Below are 20,716 nucleotides of genomic sequence, written 5' to 3'. Positions count from 1 at the left end.
CAGTTTCTTCTTTTGTCTACACTCGGCTTTAGAAAGGTTTCACACAGATGTAGTACCCTTTGTCTGCACAGACCAAAGTAAAGTAATTTGCAGACTAGCGGTTGCGGCAGATCGACTCGGTCTCACTTTGAAGATGTCACGTTGTTCTGTCTGTTCAGCACCACCTTAACAATGTAAAGCACAGATTAGCCTGTAGCATCGTTTCTGACATGCAAGGTGGTTCCAGGGGTCTCTCAATGACTGAAACAGGCATAATTAGACCACAGAAAAGTGTGCTCCAATTGGTTTCATCACTGTCGTGAGGGTAACAGAGGAAATGCCAGAGGAACTTCTTGCAGATGGAAGAAGTTTGCCTTTTAATGTGAGGCAGCAGTCTGAGAACCCCGGCCTCAGATGATGTAGCCTGAGTTTGTACACTCACAGATGTTTTCACACCTCAGCAGTATAGCTCTACACTGAAAAAAAATTGGAGTGACATTTACTTAAAAAAAGCTAGGCAACTTTTTCCACACAGAAAGTGCTTGTAATCTTTACTCGGGCTATTTCTAAGTAATATTTACTTACTAGAACCATCTATTTTTTATGTGAAATACACAAGTAAATTGCACTGGCAATACTCATCTATAGGTTGTAACTTTTACTCAGAATACCATTGCATCCAATTACAAAACCCAAGTGAACATTGCTGATATTTCTTTGTGTTTCTTACTCATCTTTTCTTTGTTATATTCTATGTAATTATTAAGTAATATTTATTATGAATGTACTAGTTAATATTAATCGAATTGAATAAATATTCTTATTATTCTATTAAATAATAAATCAATATTTTCCAAAACAAATATTTGCAGCTTAAGAGACACTTTTATTTCACAGTTGAAATGGCATAGATATATTTAAAATATCTACATAACATTATAACCACAAAAAACATGGCCATAGAACTTCTTGATCGCAAATTTCAAAACAGAGCATATACACATATACAAAAAAAAAACAAAACATGCTATTCAAAAACTCAGTGTGCACTGTCCCCTTTCTTCTAATCAACTTTCAGAACACATACATCAACTCTGTCCATTAACAGTTGCAATCACTACCTTTGCAGACATTCTCAGAACGTTCAGGACAGAAAGAACTTGTATAAAACTGAGCAACATTTGAAATTACTGTCAGAAAACAGACAAAATGCAAACAAATTAATTGTACTGGACAAAAGCACAAATAACACTGGAACACTCACGCTAAAAGTTTCTTGTGGAGAGACTGGACCTTTGGTGACATTTTAAGGATGTCAAGCTCAAGAAACAGCTTCTGAAATACCTCAAACGTATATTTCAGTTTCAGTGGGTAACTTAAGTTGACAGCATAGGTGACACCCATGAGCAGGAGGCAAGCGTTTGTCACACTTCCGCAGTCCTCCAGAATTTCTGTCCCCTCAATGATGACCGACACGTTCACAGGATCTTGGTTTTCCTGTGCCACATTGGGATGGATTACGATGATCTTCATCATGTGATTACTGCAGTCCTCTTTCAATGCTTCTTGGCTGACGTCCTCCTGTGAAAACAAACAAACCACAATTAGAAATAACTAGAATAGATTCCAAGTAAAAGAAAAGGTTAAGAGAAAAAAAATGTAAAAATAAAAAAGAGGTATACTCAATTTAGTATACTCAAATCAAACAATATTCATATGGCACTTTTCATACGTAAAGTTACAGAACGTGCTTCACAGAGGCTGACCCTGAGACAAAGAAAATCCCTTTTGGGGGCCATCCAGCCTGGAGCTGTCCATGGGACGGCACGCGTGTTGGTAGACCAGAACCATTAAATCATTAAAATAGGTTATAAAGGTATAATCAAATTAAATACTCTTTTGCTCATAAAATAAAGTTAATAAGTGATCGTTAAATAGTCAGAAAAAAACCAGACAAAAGGCAAGTTAAGTTTAAGGCAGATAAGATAAAGATTAAATATGATTTAAAAAATAAAGGGTAAGAGCATAAAGATTTAAGAAATTAGTTAAAAGCCTGATTGAAAATATTAATCTTGAGTCTTTTTTAAAAAACATCACGAGTGTAGAGAATCTTTGACCTTCAATATATCATCACAAGTGAAGACCAGATTATAAGGTTAGACAATTTTAATACAGTCATTATGATCATCAGATACCTGATGGTCTTTGATCAGCTCCTCTCCACTCTCTCCAAGATACTCAACTAAGCAACGAATGATAATGTCCCTTCTGCCATCGACATGATGCTATTAAACCCAAAAAGAAAATTTATTGCAGAAAATACACAACATAACATATGTAACATACATACATAACAGCACATACAGATGTAAACAGAAAGTTACCCATGGAGAATGTAAGCCTGCAGCTACATTCTAACGTTGTGAAGTGTACAACTTAACATGAATTTCTCAACGATGTGTGTTAAGACAAGAGTCCAGTGCATGTCATAATCTGTGGGTCCAGAAACTGTCTCTGCCCAGTGAGGAAAGTTTTCTGCCTCATCACTGGACATGCAAATGAATTTTTTGCAACATATCAGTACCTCCTATCACAATATTAACCAGTCAACAAATCCTGCCACAGAGTGCGCCCCCAAATTATCTGCCACCACACTGACCACAGTCCCTTTAATGGCTTTCCCTAACGCTGGAACAAAAAGACCATCTTTCTCCAAGCTTTGGATATCTGTTAACAGTGGCTCTAAAACTCGCTGGAATCCAAACTGCTTGGTGTCTTCAGCCTTACACAGAATTGCAAGGTAGATTGATGTCAATGTGGAACGTAACTGCACCGGAATGTTTCCCAACACCCAATAGACAGCTGTGACTTTGTGCTTTTTTCGAGATGTCCCAAGAGGATTACATACCTCAAAGTCATCAATGTACAGGATCCATCACGAAATGTCTGGTACTTAAAGTCATTTTCAGTTTTTTTTTCACCTTCAAATGTGTTTTCTTGAAAAGACTTACTTAGGACCTGCACCAAGGAGGGCAATATTGGGACATACTGGAAGGTTTTGCCCTTTTTTTTATCAAGTATGTGTTCTTCTGGTTCAACAACTGAAAAATGCTTCTTCATAAATTCTCTTCTCTTGTAATAAGTTGTGAAAGGGCCACCTGTCCCCAAGGCAGTACTTATAGGGTGTGTCTCACAAAGATTTTTCACTAAATCTGAGATAATGGCTGGATCCAGATCACAGTTATGGCTTTTCAAGGTGGACACCACCACATCTCTTAAAAGTGGACCAGATGCAGAGGTGGATATAAACTGAAGCTCATCTACTATTTCATCAATGCATTTGTTTGGGACATTGAACATGCTTTCTAACTTTAAAAATAGATGGCCAAATTTCTCTTTTATATCTTGAGACAACTCCTGTGGTTCCCCATCCCAAAGCTCTAAGCTCTCTTCCACATAGGTCTCATCCTGAGCAAACATGGGTTCATTAGGTTTGCTTTTTAATACTTCAGTTTTAAAATCCTCAAGGGTGTGTGACTGGTGTTTTCTGTGTCTATGTGTAGCAAAGGTGGAATAAATATTTGTACTGAAGTTGCAGTCTTTGAAGACACATGCAACTACTTCAAACTTCCTTAAGTGGTTGTTAAGATGCTCAAAATACTGCTTCTCTGAATTAAAAAAAACAGAGCAGCAAAGTAGACAAGTAAATGAAAGAGGTCCACTTTGTGTGACCATCTTCACATGGTGTCGAGACAAATGGGTCTTAAGGGCATTAAATGTTTTAAACGAGCAAGGGCAATCAGTGTGAAGACAAGGGACTGACTGGCTGCGACCACCATTTCCATGCTTTAGTCTGTAGTGTTTTAACAATCCCAACCTCTTCTCTGACTCAAAGCTACATATCTTACACATCCATCTCATGTTGTGGCACCTTAAACAGACAAATTATGTGACAAGTTAAACCTAATCGTTACTAATTTGATCTTACCTTGTGGAGTTCAAATTAGCAGTCAGAAGGTCCTATGTTCTGTAAAAAAAAAAAAAAAAGAAAAAAGGTTATCTATATGCTTTTCAACTAATTTCTACTAACTCAAGGATGCACACTGATATTAATTTTTTTTTTTTTTTTTTTTTTTTTTTTTTACATATGTTAGTTCGGTGGCAAATTTAAAACAGGTCAATATGAAGACTTGAGTGAAATCGAGTGCGTATATCGTTTTTTGTTTTGTTATTTTTCAAAATACACCTCATGGCAGCTGTGCAGCAATTATTTTAAACTGGACCGTGGTCGTTTTATTCACAAAGACGTTAGTTAAGGCAGCAGGCGTGTGTTGTTTAGGTGGCCATCTAAGCTGTAAAGTGCTGTGGGAAATTCTGGACATACCTCCTGCCAGGAAAGTTAGTCAGCAAGTCTAGCAGGAAAATACACTATTTGCTAGCGCAGCTTCTTTCAGTGCGGAGAAACTGACTTAAGTAGGTGAGCCAACAGGAACGTACAAAGTTTGTTCCGCTTAAAACTTACATTCATGGTTCTACTTCTTCCCATTTCCGTCAAGTCTGCCAACCGTCGAAATGTGAACCATGGTATGTCTGAAGAAAGACCGCTCAAATGTGGGGAGGGGCTTTGACGTCATGCTCCGAATGCAGAGAAGGTGGCCATATTCACTGATGTCACTCCATTACATTTTACTTGGAAATATCAACTAATTAAGCCAATGAATTGGTTTAGTGAATATTACTTGGATCGAATGATTCAATTTACATACAAAACTGAGGACACATAATTACAAACAATCCTCAAGTAATGCACTACAAGAAAAACTGCTATTTTAAAGTAATAGCACTGAATTTGTATTTTTTTGTAAAATTTATATAGCTAATTGAAATAATAATTACAGGGCCAAAAAAACATTTTTTTCAGTGTAGTATAGTAGTATAGAAAGTATAACTTTATGCTATTCACATTGGTAGTGAGTAGTATAATAAGTAAAGGTGTATTTGCTTCTTATTTAAAAACTGTAGTAGGCAAAACTTTATGAAAGACTTAACATTTCTAAAGAGTTCAGAGTGAGTAGTCGATCCTATAGCCAGAATTGTGATCTACAGTTTTTTTAGTATTCAAGTAACTATGAGTGTAATGTTAAAATCGGATCCATATGAATTCATGAACCTATTCCACAGCCATGCGATTTAATGTGTACCCTTCCAGATTTTATCTTTATCAAAGTGTTCTCTTCCATGCCTGGATTCAGGACAGCCTGCTCTGTCATGTGAACAGTTACTGGTTTGAAAGAACTTATTTTAACCTTTCAGCATCCTCGGGGACCCCTGATAACTTGTGTAGGGGTAAAAGTGTGCTCGTATGGGGTTTTGTTTGTATTTGGGGGTTTCAAATCAAGTCTCATTCATTCATTTTAACATTAAAGTTTTTCTGTTGGAAGATTTTTCATCCTAACAGACCGTAAACCAGACCAAGTGGTGTTAATGAATGAAAACAAAACAGCACCAGAAAAGGCAAAGACCAATGTAAGATCATGTGACTGTGCTATCTGGCACCACACCCACCTTCTAAAGCAGGCATTTGTAAATGCTGTTGTTCCTCACGTTGAAAAGCTAAGAAGCTAAAGGGGTGTCCGAAAATTAAGGTTGCCACTTTTGCCTCACAGCAAGAAGGCTCTGGGTTCATATCCATGGGATGGCGGGGGCCTCATTGTGGTGCTGGGTTTTCTCCAGGTACCCCACCTTCCTTTTACAGTGGACAGGCATGTGTTAGGTTAATTGGTGCTTCTAATTTGGCAATAGATGTGAATATGAGAGTGAATTGTTGTCACTCTGTTAGCCCTCAACATATTGGTAACCTGTCATACTCTGTAGTGTACCATGTGTTACGGCCCTAGCAGGGCCTCTCTCTCTCCTGAGGGTGCCTGTGTGGGCGTGTCCCACTACCTCCTGCCTGAGGTGCCACCTTTCCCTCCTGTACAGCTGACTCCCATCAGCAATTAAAGGTATTTAAGCCCAGAGCAGGGTGAGCTCTGGGCCAGAGTGCCATTTTGTGTGGGTACAGCTAGTGAGCTGAGTGTTTGCGGTGGTTTCCAGCTAGTGAGCTGAGTGTTTGCGGTGGTTTCCAGCTAGTGAGCTGTGCATTGTGGTTTCCAGCTAGTGAGCTGTGCATTGTGGTTTCCAGCTAGTGAGCTGCGCTTTCCTTTTGACTTTGTGCTTTATTGACCAACGCCTGAGTTTTGTTTGTGTTTCTTATATGGTGATAGCGGCTTGTCCGTCTCTTTTAGTTGAACTACTTCAATAAAACTGTTTTATTTAACTGTTTTGCCTCCTTGACTCCTTTTTCTGACCCGGTCACTTTTGTTACTTCCCCCTCACCGCCTAGACCCCCCAGGGGACCGTGACACATGCTTCTCACCCCATGACAGCTAGGAAAGTGTGTAGCACCCTTGTGAGTCCCCCAGACTGGATGGATGGTTCCTGACTCAGCAATAATGTAGACATATAGTGGATGGATAGTGCATCAACAGTTACTTCAGATGATTTTTTTCTGAACATATCTAGGCCAAGTCTCATCAGAATCACTCGTGCTAATTTGGAAAATGTGTGTATTTCTGCAGTTTATTATTTTGTTGTTGCAGCCAGAGAAACCTGAATTGTCTGGAGTCTGTTAAAGTGCTTTTGCCTGTCTACAAGTCCATAATAAGAGTCTTTTTGTCACTAATTTACTTAGAATACATTAACAGTGAACCTTCGTGTCTCCAGTATAAATTACCCAAAATAGAAGGCAATGAAAAGCGGGATGGACACAGACTACAGGACACGACAGTTTTAACCATTTGGGTTGAGGTCCCTGCCAATGTTCTTCTTCAGCTAGTTGTTTTCCATTTAGATGAGCCAGTTGTTTGCTTCTCAGGCAACTGTTGTTTTCATCCGAGTCCTCTGTGGTCTATAAAAAGGTGCAGATTTTCATGTGGTTTACATATAAAACTGCCCACGCCTAAATCGTGCAAAACCACATCTACTGGATGGATCGCAAAATGAAATATTTTGGCAATGATTTATAATTTGCTTTGTTCACTAAAATAACAGACATCAACACACTTCCTAAGTGACATACCTTTATTTTAAGTAATTGTGTTGTGTAAACTACAATCTCACAATATGTGTAGCTGTAAAACTTTATTTTTTTGAGTCACATCTTATTGTGAGAATTTTTAAAAAAGCATGCAAAATGAGACAATAATACTGCACTAATCAATATTTTATTACTTACAGTAGATCAAATGACTCTGTGCAAGGAGAAAAGATTTATCTGGAAAATTGTTGTTGTTAACTTTACAAGGCAATGTCACTGTTTTGGTTTTTATATGCTGGGGGTGGGGGGGGGTTGTTCGTTTTGTTTTTTACATACTTATACCATCTCTCATTCTTTTGGTTTTCTGGTCTGTCAGTTTACTTTTTGGTTTCACTGTCAACACACATCAATCAGCTGTTTCAGCTGAAGTTTTCCTCTGGTGTAGTTGGTGTGTTTTCCCTGTTTCTCACCCAGCTGGGATAGCCTCCAGTCCCACGAGATTCAGAACTTGAGACGCAGTTAAGAAAAGGAAATGGGGGTATTTTTTTTTTGTCTGTTGTAAATAATGCACTTATGTAAAAAAGAAATTGCACCCTTTATAAGTTCTAAGCTCATATTTTCACCAAATTAACTCAATTCAAAACCCAATATTCACCGGGTTTTAAAATTAGGCAAATATAACATTAGATAGACACAACATGTGACATGAAACACAGTGGCATTATTTATTTAACAAAAATTAAGGCAAAATGCAGAAGCAGTCCAAGAGGATAACTGCAGTCCAATCAAATGCACATGATTTATTGAACATCAGTAGATGTGAGCACCTCTATAAAAGATTTTTTTTATATAGCATATTTAAAACAACAATGGCTGACCAAAGTGCTGTACATTTAAAATAATCAAAGGAGATTAAAGCATGTGAAGACATGGCAAAATTTAAGGAAAGAAGCATGAACTGAGAAGATTTGAATAAAAAATAAGACAAAAGTAGGAGGTCCTGATGTGAAGGGGCAGTTTCTTCCACAGTTTAGGAGCAGTCACAGCAAAGGCTTGATCTCCTCTGTGCTTTAATCTGGACCTTGGTACAGCTAGGAGCATTTGGTCCACAGACCAGTTGTATACTAGTTCAAAAGATCATGGGATCTGCACACCCGCATTGCGAGGTTGCAATGCGAATATAAACAAATAATAAAGTCTTAAAATTAATTTGAAAATAATTGGCAGCAACTGTAAGAATGCTAGTATGGGGGATATGTGGTCTAGGTGAGATTAAATGAACACATGAATAGCTCTCTCAAAGTCTCTGAAACAGGGGAATGGCTTCACTTTTGCAAGTAGCCAGAGATGAAAGAAACTGGTTTTGATTACAGAATTGATCTGTCTATCAAAGGTTAGATTACTGCCAAAGTCATAGTGGTCACAGGGACCAAACTCAACGACCTCTGTTTAAAGCCATCCATGCCTTAACATCCTCCAAACAATCTAGTAAAACCTTCAGAGGACTTAAAAATTTACATTTCAGTGGTAGGTAAATCTGTGAGTCGTCTGCATAACAATGAAATGAGATGCCATATTGTTAAAAAAAAAAAATTGAGCGCATAGGGAGCATAGGGGAAAAGGACTGGGCCAAGAATGGACCCCTGGGGGACCCCACAAGAAAGTGAGGTTTTTGAGGATGATGTATCCCCCAATATAACAGAAAAACTTCGGTGGGACAGATAAGATTTGAACCATTCCAATGCAGTCCCTTTGATTCCAACACAATGTACAACTGAGAGAAAATAATCCTATGATCTATATCAAGGGCAGCATTGAGGTCTAATAGTATTAAAATGGCAATATCTCCCAAGTCAATAAATGTTAAAAGGTCACTGAAATGTCAGTTTCAGTGTTGTGGTGAGTTTTAAAACCAGACTGAAATACTTCACTAATGCCATTTTCATCTTGAAAGGTCTGGAGGTGAAGAAGGACAACTTTCTCCAGGACTTTAGAAAGAAAAGGCAATTTAGAAATTGGTCTGAAGTTGGATAAAACTGTTGGATGCAGATTTTGCCTGACTGAAGACTGCTATTGAACATGGAAATCAAACTCATACTCCATCCATCCATTTGCTTCCGCTTATCCTTTTCAGGGTCACGGGGGGCGCTGGAGCCTATCCCAGCTGTCACAGGGCGAGAGGCAGAGTACACCCTGGACAGGTCGAAAGTCTGTCGCAGGGCTAATACACACGGACAGACAACCATTCGCGCTCACATTCACTCCCACATTCACACCTATGGGCAATTTGGATTAACCAATTAACCTATCCCCACTAACTGCATGTCTTTGGACGGTGGGAGGAAGCCGGAGTACCCGGAGGGACTCATACTCACATTATCAAAAACATCTTTCAGTAAACAAGATGGAACAATATCCAGAGTACATCTTGTGGGTTTCAAGTTGTTGACTACTTCATTCAGTAATGAAAGTAGAGCACTTTGATTTTTTCTTTTCATTTCTAAGTCCAGATCTCAACCAGACTGAAATGCTGTGGTGGGACCTTAAGAGCGCTGTGTATAAATGAATGTGTGCAAAGTCCAATGTCCTGAAGCAGTGTTGTAAAGAAGAGTGGACGAAAAGTCCTCCACAATGATGTGAAAGCCTCAAAGTCACATAGAAAACTATTATTCCAAGTTATTGCTGCTAAAGCTGGTTCTAAAAGCTGCTGAATCATGGGGTGTGCTTAATTTTTCATTCACTGCTTCTTCAGTTCGATTCAGCTTTTGTTAAATAATCACAGGGTGTAATTATCCCACGTGTTGTTGTTAAACTGTGGTTTTATTTTTATATTAGAGACTTGTAAGCAGATAGAACCAGATAATTTCTTTTTAGGTATTAATATATAAAACCTTAGATTTGTAATATGATACACTGCACTTTTAGTGTTTGTTTTATTTTTAGATGTCTCCTTTTTCACGTATTTCAAATAATTAGGTCAGTTCCTGTACTCCCAAAAAGTACTCCCAAAAGCTGAGGCTGCAGCCCGCTTGTAATAATTGGTTCTATGCATGCATGTATCTATTGTCTTGGATTTTAATGATGAGAGCACATATCCCTAATATCCCTACAACCTGTCTTAGGCACAGAAACCTCACACGCCTGCTGTTTATGAGGAGAAGCCAATCAGAGGAAAGTTGACCTAAAGTGGGTTAGCGCTATTTCAACAGACTGTTTAAAAGTCCAAAGGGCAGCATCTGCTTCTTTCCTCAGAAACTATTATTTTCCAGCCCTAATCCTCTGTGTATGGGTGTCACCCTCCCTTTTTATGTCTCACTCCTGATCTTTTCCAATTGCTTAGATCTAGTTTACAGCAACTTGTCAGATAGAGCTGAGTCAGCAGGAGAATAAAAGATGATGATGTTACTAAGACTCTCTACACCAGCTGAGTTAAGCTAGACAGAGTCAGATTTATGCGAAGAGCCACAGAGAGAGATCGCCATGTATGGGAACAGGCAGACAGCTATGAGGACTAAAGTAACTAACTGAACGCCTGGCTGCCGCACCCGGATTCCTGAGCTTTGCCGGTTAAGCAAAAACTCTGCACTACCTGCTTTTAATCAAATACTGGAGAGTGCTGGGGAATACACGAAAGTTTTCTATAAACGCATAAGCATTTAAGCATAAAAATGCTTAAATGTTTAGAAAATTTGTTATTTCATTCATCTGTTGTTTTTATTTTCTTCGAAAATGAAATGCCTGTAGCCTATCCTAGCAGTCACGGGCCTAAAGGTACCAGAGAACCCAGGTGAGCACAGGGAGGACATGAAGCATGCCCACACAAAGGCTGGGTCAAATGCAGGACCTTCTTGCTGTGAGGGCACAGGGCTAATGCTGTATCACTGTGCTGCCCAAGTTATTTCAACTATTTTTATTAAAAACAATTTAATGGCCCCCTTTGTTTTACTTATTTTAATACTTTTATAAAATAAAATATCACTGAAGAAAAATATAACACTCTTTGAATCTTACTGTTTACACTACAGAGGTACATACAAATACTCTGCATATACTTGTGTGTTTAATAGCGTTTAAATATTTAGGTTCTATTAATCTGGATATTTACAGTTTATTGAGAAATGTTTTTACTGTTAGTACTAGTGAATATATTATTTATATTAGCAATGTGTCAAAGTTTTGTTAGCCTTTTGCTTATTGTTGGCAGTGCTTTTTGTATTTATTTATATTACATATTCAGCTCTGTACAATTACTTTACAGTACAGCACTTTGGTCCTGTGCTGGGTATTTTAAGGTTCTTTATAAATATAGTTGAATTGGATATTTTATGACTGTGCAGCATTCCTTAAATGATTAGTTCATGTATCCAATAATACCTGTAAAATGTAGGCTAGTTATTGACTAGCTCTTATATATGGTCACTTTCATACCCACCAGTGAGACAGTGGGACAGATTTGACTATGATCATATCTGAGTAACATGTCCTTCTCAGATAGCAGTAAAAGGTGTGTACACAGACTGTATATCAAAGATGGACTTGCTCATTTGACCTATGACCTCAGTAAACACTTTTTCTGATTAGAGCATCAATAGCTAGTGGTCCTATTTAAAGCCAAAAAGTACTTTAGAGCAAGTGCAGCCTGTAAGTGCACAGGTCCCTGACATGATTATTGAAGAAGATAAGACAAAGCTCATAGTTAAGTCTGTTTGGAGAATTGGACCCAATGAGAAGATCGGCTTAGAAATCTAAAGAGTGAAATAGACAAATCAACAAAGACTGATTGCACCAGTGTGTAGTCCTGCTCAGCTCTACTGAAGAATCAAGCCCCTTTTCGCTCATTGTTTCAGCTATGTGATCTGCAGGTTATAGTTTTGTCATAGTCTTGCTACTGTAAAGACATTCAGCAGGAAACATGAGCTGAAAATAAAACAAAATTAATGGTACCAAGCTACAGAAAGACAAACTTAGCAGCAACATTTCTAAATATTTTTCTCAGGAGCCGATCAAATTTTCGAGGTAACCGTTCAAATGGCTCTTAATCAAAACCTTTTGTGCTGTTGCTGAAAGTCTCCATTGCCCTTAAGTATATTAAAAAAAAACATTAACTGATGTAATTTTGAATAATTACTATAGAAACTTGTGAAGTGATAATTTCTTGTGCTTTCACGACCTTCATCAGTCATTGGAACATAAAAGTCTTGTTGCAGTTTTTTGGGAGCTCCACTTATAAACTTCTGCTATCCTCCCCTCTTTGCATGCTGCTGCACTTGTCTTTTGATAGTTGACTTTGCAAGTCATGCCCTGGTGCTTGGCAGGTATGGTAGTTGCCTACAGCACACATGTGTAGTTGAAATCATAGAAGGGCATCTTGTATACCAGATTTGTGGGATTTCATGTTTCAGAGGAGGGTAGATTTAAGAGATATTACTTTTAAATCGCACTGCTAGTGGCCAGCAGCTGTTTCTGCAAAAGGTTAAAAGAGGCTTACAAAGTATCCCATTCATCCCAATGACCTGGGCTATAATTTAAAAAGCATGGCCTTTAAAAAAAATAAATCTTTAATAAACAATAAGCATCCTCTCATCCCCGGCGGGTGTTTTGCCAGACTCCACCCATGCTGTGTGACATTTGGGAGTTGTTATCTGAATTTTTCCACCGCACTACTGTTAGCATCCTTCAGCACCGAGTGAAGCTGTTACTTATCCAACAATCAGCAAAAGTCTGAATTAAAAACGTTGCAGAACAAAATGATCTGACTCAAAGCAATGAAGTCATTGTTAACACACATGCAAGCAGATTCCAAGCCACGCAGAGAAGAGGAAAGATTTGAACAGGAAGAAGGTTAAAACTGATTAAAACTTTACAACAATAACAATATCAAAAGTTTGATAATTACAGCAATTACAATGTAATTTTAACAAAAAAGTCACAGTGAAACATTTTCCTCTTGCTAGAATTTTGTCCCGTTACTGGCTTTTCAGTGTAGCAGGCTGACATGATTGTTTTTGAAAAGAGGTGCCAAATAAAGCTATGTGTTGCCATCCATGTGCTGACAGCCATCTCTTTACTCGTGTCAGCCAAAATTTGACTCATAAAATCTTTTTTTAATGCAGCAGTATGAGGTTTGTTTTTGCAGCTATAAAAACACAAAGTGAGCAATGAGTTAGAAATTAACCTTCAAATCTCATTCATGACAGCTAAATGTTTATTATTTGAACATCTGGGGGGAAATGTGTTTTTTAAATTGTCTCGGACTCAGCGGTGTAGGCTATGGTTAGCTTAGCGAAGCATAAATACTTGAGTCAAAGGGGGGAACTTTGTCCGATGGTGTCCAGGGACACAAAAATACACCCAAAGCAGCAGCAGCTAATGGTCCACAGGATTCATGAGTTGAGTATTTTGGAAATGGCGTGAGGGAAGTCCAGTTCTGCCGTAAGACTTTTGACCAACCAAAGTACAACTGAACAAAGATATGAATGACCTAGCATCAATGAATGGCATCAGGACTTTTTTTCAGACGATGATCAACCACATAAAGGAAACACAAAAAGCTAACCGTCTTATGACTTTAACTGTCTGCAGGTATGTTAGAAGCATTTACAAGTTGGCTATTTACTATGACCTCAACCAATAGTAGCAAGAGGATTTTTTGTATTGTGTAGAAATGATTGATAAGACAACAAAGTCAAGGTGTGTGTTAGTGTAGTTCTGCAGTGTCTTATTCTAGATGTTGGATATGGACTGTCAAGAACTGCAATCTGCAGAAGGACTGATCACATGACATGGAGGCTATTTCACACAGATATGAATATAGGTATGTTTTGTCATGCCCTTGAGCACAAAATGGCTCATAGTTACTGAACGTAACCAGTGTTGCAATTTGTGATGGCCAAACCCATCTCCACACTCTAAAGTTGGTAACTCTTGTGTATTTTCATTTCTTCATTTGAACACAATAACACACTTTAGTTTCCAGTAAGTTTATTGATTGGTTTGGATACATTTGTTCTATTTGTAAGCGCGCACATATAGTTTACTTATTCATACCAGTTCATTGCTTTGTTTGATTTTTAACTAACCTTTGTTTCTTTTACTTCTTACCTGCCATGATCCGTGAGAGTTGCCAGACAAAAGGTGATGGCCAGGGTTTGAAGCTGTTAAATACAAAGAGGGATAAATGGACGGCACCACCACTTCCTGCTGAAGGGGAGAATGTATGTTTCCTTTCATTAAAAAAAGCTTTTGTATTTGATTAGATATTTGACTTTAGGGTTTAGTGGTTTTTGATTCTCTTCTTTGATCTTTAGTTTGTTAACAAACTAGACTATGCTGCATCATTTTTGTGGTTTATGATTGTGTTTTGTTTAGTTACCACTCGTGTGTCATAGTGGTCTGATCAGCCATTATATTTACCCTTGTGTGTCATTTCCTGTTTAGGTCAGTTGTTTGTTTGGCCAGTTGTTTGGTTTGTTAAGTTTGCAGTTCTTTGACAGAGGTGGGTTTTGTTTCTTTTACCTCTTTTATGACTTCAACATTTGTTGCTTTTGTAAATATAATTTTTGGGGTTAAATAAATGAAAACCCTATTTTTCTAATGACTCCTGCTTTTCCAACTTGGTCCATCACACAATGTATTCTGGTAGAATTGCAATTCAAGTATTACTCAAAATCTGCAAAAACCTGAGGTCTAGCAAATTCAATACAAATCAAATTTGTCTCATGCTTTTTGTATTCTTTAAACTTTTAAACCAACCGCTACCGATCTAAAATGAAGACGGATAGATTTTTCAAAGGAGCCACAATATTAGCTCTTGCCTGAATCTGTCTGTCATCTATAGTTACACTATGTAGACGTGTGTGTGTGTGTGTGTGTGTGTGTGTGTGTGTGTGTGTGTGTGTGTGTGTGTGTGTGTGTGTGCTTGTTTTAACCCATATCTACTTTAAGTGAAAGTGGTGTTATTTATTAAGTGTTTCTCCATTTTAACAGATATAATTTTAAATGTCATTATTAATGACCAGCAGCTGGATTTCGCTTTATCCGTCTTATACCGATCATCTGGGCTAAATTTTAATAAGTTATATCGGCAGTTTATGGGTATATCAGTCACACTTAAAAGCCAAATATGCACTTTGACTAAATATATAGGAGATCAGTGTGTTAAGTGCCACAAGCATTTAATAGTCAGTTTGGATGGATCCCTGGAGTAAAAATGTGAAGTAATTTTCTCTCAAGGATCTCTTGTACTGTATGTATAACACTGTTTTCCCATGCATTTTCTGCTTTGTCTCTTTACAAATGCATGAAAATGACCTGCATGTTTTTAACCCACGACTATTTCTACATTCATAAGTCATACAGTAAATTGGTTAATGTTATATCAAATGAACCAGATGTGAAATAAAACCTTCTACCAGGCCTGGAAGATTATTTGTTTGTTGACAGTCTGCCTTCTTGTGGATATGCTAGCCTTTCATATTGTTGTCTTATTTGTTTTCAGGGATCTAAAGACCAAGGTTGAGAGGGAAGATACCAAGAAAGAGTTGCTGGGGAACCAGACCAGCCTGACTGAGTCTCATTGCATTCGATGTCTCCAGCCTTTTAAATTCCTGCTTAACAACAAGCATCAGTGCCTGGACTGCCAGCTCTACATCTGCAAGTCCTGCGGCCGCTATAACAAGAAGGAGGATGGCTGGGTGTGTGACACCTGTCACATGACCAGGTAGGTAATGACCAGTGTAAGAATAATTCAAAATGGTCATTCAAACTAAGTGTCATGTTGAATACAAGAAATCATATATTTAACTGTAACTATAAATGCAGTTCAAGTTCAAGTTTTAAACCAGTCATTTGTGGACAACACACTGTCTCCATGAGCTTCATAAGCTTTGTGCTGACATGCCTTTAACCATGCTTAATAACTTGACCAGCGAGCTCTGGGATGTGTACCTGGGAAAGCACTTAATATGTTAGAGCCAGAAAAAACTAAAGTCAAAAGAAGATTCCTCTGTTAATTTTCAGCGGGATTTCCTTCCACATGCATACATGGAAAGCCAGAGGTGGAGAGTTCAGCAGCAAGACACTCTACAAAGCAGGCATTAATCATAGTAAATGTGACAGAGAGTAGGTCAGAAAAAGCATGAAAAGAGGTGGTGGGCTGCAAAGAGGCTTGCAGCGAGCAGCACTTTTGACAGGTTCAAGAAACATAAATAGCACAAACTGCTCTACATGACAATTGTCAACTGGTTTTGTAGATGGGTACCAGCTCTTCCATCTGCTGAACTGAGCGACTAAAGCTGAGATTGTGTATTTCTGGCCTGAACTGATGCTAAGCTTGATTTGCAAGTTGTGGTTTGCTGTGGCAACTCGACATTTCTAAAAGTGAATTTATGTTTTTAGGACATTGTGTTCTTTCTTGATAAGATGAATAAAAATGAGCAAATAACACATTCAGATTACTAATAAACAAAGAGGCAACCCATGTCCTGTCAGTAGTTAAAGAGCTTTGAGGCGACTGTTGTTGAATCAAAGGTTAAGCGTCAGGTTCGATGTGCTTTGATGGATGTTTGGCTGCTTTTTAAACAGATATTTAAAAAATCCTTTTTACTGCTTAGGCTCTGCTGGATGCAGCGATAGATTTCAATACATCCTGCTTGAAATCAGCTCCATATGGAACCATGATACCATTGTTTGTTGAGATGAAGCTGCATACTAAAAAGTTCTTTAATGGAGCTTGGCCAGTGTCTGGAAAGCATCATGCTATGTATCTCATGCTTAAACCTGCACACTGCTGTTTTATAGCAAAAGAGCAAAATACAGCTCTTTTTGCTGGCAAGTCTGTATTCCCACAAGTATTTTCTATGTGATATTATGGGATAGTGTATAAATTGGCCTCATTTGGGGCTCATTTCTCACCATGTGTTCTCATTTTAAACGTTTCACATGTAATGTTATACTTGAATTAATAAACAAATAGAAGAAAATCTCTTAATATAAAATGCATATGCATTCATTTTCAGAATGAACCTCATCTGTGAATGACTTCTTTAGCATCTATATTTTGATTCCTTCCATTCTTCTCACTTACAGAGTACTCAAGATCGGTACTTTGGAGTGGTACCATGAGAACGTCCGTGCCCGTTTCAAGCGCTTCGGCAGCGCCAAGGTGATGCGTTCCCTCTTCAGGAGGTTCGACGGAGAAGGCAGCCGCTCTCAGAGTGACTTAGGAGGTGAGCAATCCACCTTCTGTCTGGTTTGTTACTTCGTTTCAAACCAAGCTTATGTCTGGAATGTCATAATCCTGGTTCTGCTGCTGAAAATGTGCATTTTTGCCAGTCAGCGTACTGTCACGGTGGCCTTTAAGCAAAAAGATTAACACCCCACTGACTAATTAGAAACTGCTTAGTGGTTAGCAGTCAAACACTTGCTGCTCTGGGCAGTTGCCAAGTAGGGAATGTCTACATGAATATCCAAACAAGTGCAAATAAAAGGTTACAAATGTGTTGTAATGTCAAGCCTCAGGTCAAGGTGGCTTTGAAGAGGCAATCTTAAGAAATTTCCATCTGTTCCACTCATTTCTTTACAAGCCCTGAGGAGAAGCTGCCGGTCAAAAGTTCAATCTGCCAGAGTCAGAGAGCACTGACTCGAAGTCATGGAAGTCTGCTTGAGCTTACCATGAGAAATCCCCACTAAATGAAAGGCTTCACTGAGATTCAGCAGCTGCATACTATACTGCGGCTGCTTGGAAAATATGCATCACTCCAGCTCGACTGGTAAAACGTCACCGTGACGATCGCCATCTCATCTGTGAACTGTGTTTGAGTTCAAGAATTGGAGTTGTAATGTATATTATTATATTTCACTGGACAACAAAATGCAAGTTCTTCACAGTGATGCACGCAGACTGAAAGTAATGCTGTGCCCGGGCCTCTGCAATCATCAGATCTTCTCCATCAAAGAAAACGGCAAATTAGAGAATATATTTTGAGACAATAGTGTTTATGGTGTTTGCAATGGCGCCAATCTTGTGGTCCAAGACGCTTTATGTCACCCTTGTCCTTTAATTTGTCAGCCGTCTTTGTATGAGCATCTTTATTTTTCTGACACTAAGTCACCAGAAGAAAGTTTCTGCTCTCTTTCTCAAATATTAGCAGGCTGCCAGATCTGTCACAGGGATTTAATCTTCCATCTTTCCTGTTTTTCCTGCTTTCTGGCTCCTCACAGCTGTATCTATCTTTTGTCGTCAGCTGACCAGGATGCTTATTCTAACTCTGCCCTGCGGGAGATTATTACCAGAGATACTAAGGTGGAGGAAAATGCTGTTTGTTTATTGTGTGCAGCTCAGGTTTAAAGTCTGATCCAGTGACGCTATTAGGCCTCATCAAAACCATTTTTCCTCTCTTTTTGAACTTGCTCACGCTGCATTTTGAGGCCACACCCACAGCATATGATACAAGTGATCCTTGAAGCATACTTTATGTCAGTTTCAAGCATTATTACTCACAACAGATTACCCTTTGAGATCACAACATCAGGAGATGAGCGAATGTGATGAATTATATAGAAACAGCCGAGACCTCTGGTACTGTTTACGCTGAGTCACCCCTGAGGATTTTGGGAAGGAATACAGAGCAAGTTGGTTGGCCGATGCAGCTCCCGTGGGCCTTGTGATAATTCACTCACATGTCTCCCATTCTGTGCCTGGAACTGAAGGATTCGGTCCTGCAGGGCTCGTCCAACCAGAAGCAGAGCAAAAGTGGAGGGAGGAGGACAAAATGTTTGTCGTGTATGTATGTGGAATCTAGCACACAGTGTCCACAGATGCAAGCTGTAGCCGTGAAATACAGTCATAAAAATGCATGTTAACAGATGTATTATGTTTAAAATGAACTCAGCATGTGACCACTTGGACTGAAATCAACATGCATTTCCACACATAGGCACACATTCTTTTACTGTCTTTTTGCTGTATGCATTCTATGGTCCGCTGGGCCCCCAGAGCTCGGAGGGTGTCATCCTGTCCTCACACTCTTTGCTGATACTTACAAAAGAGTCTTGTTCACATACAAAAGTCTAATTCAGTCCACTGGCTAACTCTCACTTTGGCTCTGCCGTTTAATGCTGCTACTGCTGCTTCTGATTATTGTTTTATGTGGAAAGTATAAGGACTACCTGTATTATCTCAGTTTGCTGAGCTATTTATTGCAGTTAATAACCTAATGTCATTACGTCTAGATTTGCAATTAGGAGAACAATGTGATAGTAATTACAGGAATCGGATCACTTATATGAAACTATAATTAAATGCAAATTAATAAGCCATGTGCGCGCTGCTCTTCTGTTTTCCAGAGCCTCGTGAGTATGACACACAGAGCATGCCTGAGGTCCACAGTAAGTATACTGAAAAGGTCAGATGTTGTCACAAGACAGAAATATGTTTGAATTTCCAAAATTTAAATATAACCAAAAGGTGCTTTCATTATTTTAGTATATTCTGCTTTGATTTGGTAGCGTATTTAAACTGTTCTTAGCTACAGCTCTGCTTTAAGCTAAATGCTAACTCACTCACTCATGAAGTTATGTGACATTTTATTATCGGATCTAATAAACATTTGGGAATTCTCAGTAAGATTGTTTTATTTTATCCCCTTTAAAGTTGTGGTTTATTTTATTATTATTTTATTTATTTTTATCTATTTATATAATTATCATTTCATTCATTTATTTCTTTATTTTTGGTAATTGTGCTCCTGATTATCTTCTGTCTTCACCAATAAGGCACCATCTTGGAATGTGCAATCCATCTCTCAGAGTGAAAACAGGATTTTCTTTGCATGCCATTGAGAAATATCCCATTCCTTAACTTTGAGAAACACTGCTTTTACATTTTGTTTTGGGTTGTTACCCACTTCCACCGTTAATCTCTGTCCAGTCAGTTTGGCAGCATTTGACTGAGGCTATACTTCACAGTTCATCCTGCTGCTTCTACCAGCAGCTACGAAACTGCTTGTCAGTCAATTATCCAACTACACGTGATGATCTACAGAAGCAAAGTTACAAATACATGTAGACCTCACATTTGATCAAAACGATGAATGACTCACTGGGTCTTCTATAAACATGATCAGAAAGCTCATTTCTAACTTCTATTCACTATTTTCAGAGATTTGTATGAGTAATGGACTCATTCTGTGGTCAGGCAAAAAGTTTCTGACATTAAGTTGACTGAATGTCAGATATAAAACTCGTTCAGTGAATCTGTTCAGTTATTGCTTCCAGTGCATTACCTGTTTGCCTGGCTGTGTTTATTTGATTGTAATTGTACAACAGAAACTTTTAAGGCAGGTTCTGTTTTAGTACCTGTTTTGTTTTCATTTTGATTCACCTTAACTGTTCTAAATAAATCTATTTTTCACCATTTTACCACTAACAAGAGTCAATTTGAGCCCACTTATTTTTCCCCTAATTCAGCCCCATGTGTGGTCTCTATGGATACATATATTTTTTTAACTGGTACCTTAACATTTAACAGGAACATCTGTGATGATAATTGTAAGCATAACGATACAGTAAATAAGAGAGGTTCATTTTCGTTCATTTACAACGATCCCTTTGGTGTTTTTGAATGCCTCACACATGCGGTGGGCACAGCGGTTTGGGAAC

At 38.4% G+C, this 20,716-nt stretch overlaps 1 protein-coding gene and 1 long non-coding RNA gene across 8 annotated transcripts in view; one reads left to right on the top strand and one right to left on the bottom strand.

Moving 5' to 3' along the window:
- The window catches only part of mlphb (melanophilin b), a 54,850-nt gene that overhangs the window by 14,038 nt on the left and 20,096 nt on the right, over positions 1 to 20,716 (top strand). For 5 of the 6 annotated variants that reach the window (XM_082508838.1, XM_082508839.1, XM_082508837.1 and 2 more), the window contains exons 3-5: positions 15,555 to 15,776; positions 17,144 to 17,283; positions 19,403 to 19,444. In XM_082508838.1, coding sequence (XP_082364964.1) covers positions 15,555 to 15,776; positions 17,144 to 17,283; positions 19,403 to 19,444 — 404 coding nt within the window. Of the gene's footprint in view, positions 1 to 10,859; positions 14,272 to 15,554; positions 15,777 to 17,143; positions 17,284 to 19,402; positions 19,445 to 20,716 lie in introns of those variants that run through there. The other variant, XM_082508840.1, reaches the window with a different exon arrangement.
- On the bottom strand, positions 1,380 to 4,825 carry LOC309691244. 2 transcript variants are annotated; one of them, XR_014271918.1, is made up of 4 exons: positions 4,364 to 4,825; positions 3,968 to 4,006; positions 2,175 to 2,264; positions 1,380 to 1,560 (listed from the first exon to the last, which is right to left on the bottom strand). It is a non-coding gene; the product is annotated as an uncharacterized lncRNA (long non-coding RNA). The 2 variants fall into 2 exon arrangements; XR_014271919.1 differs by having other exon boundaries at positions 4,502 to 4,824.

The sequence above is a fragment of the Aulonocara stuartgranti genome, assembly GCF_965226115.1.
Source record: "Aulonocara stuartgranti genome assembly, chromosome: 16".
NCBI classification, from domain to species: Eukaryota; Metazoa; Chordata; class Actinopteri; order Cichliformes; family Cichlidae; genus Aulonocara; species Aulonocara stuartgranti.
The sequence above is the reverse complement of the archived record's forward strand: the minus strand, read 5'-3'. Positions and strand labels throughout refer to the sequence as shown.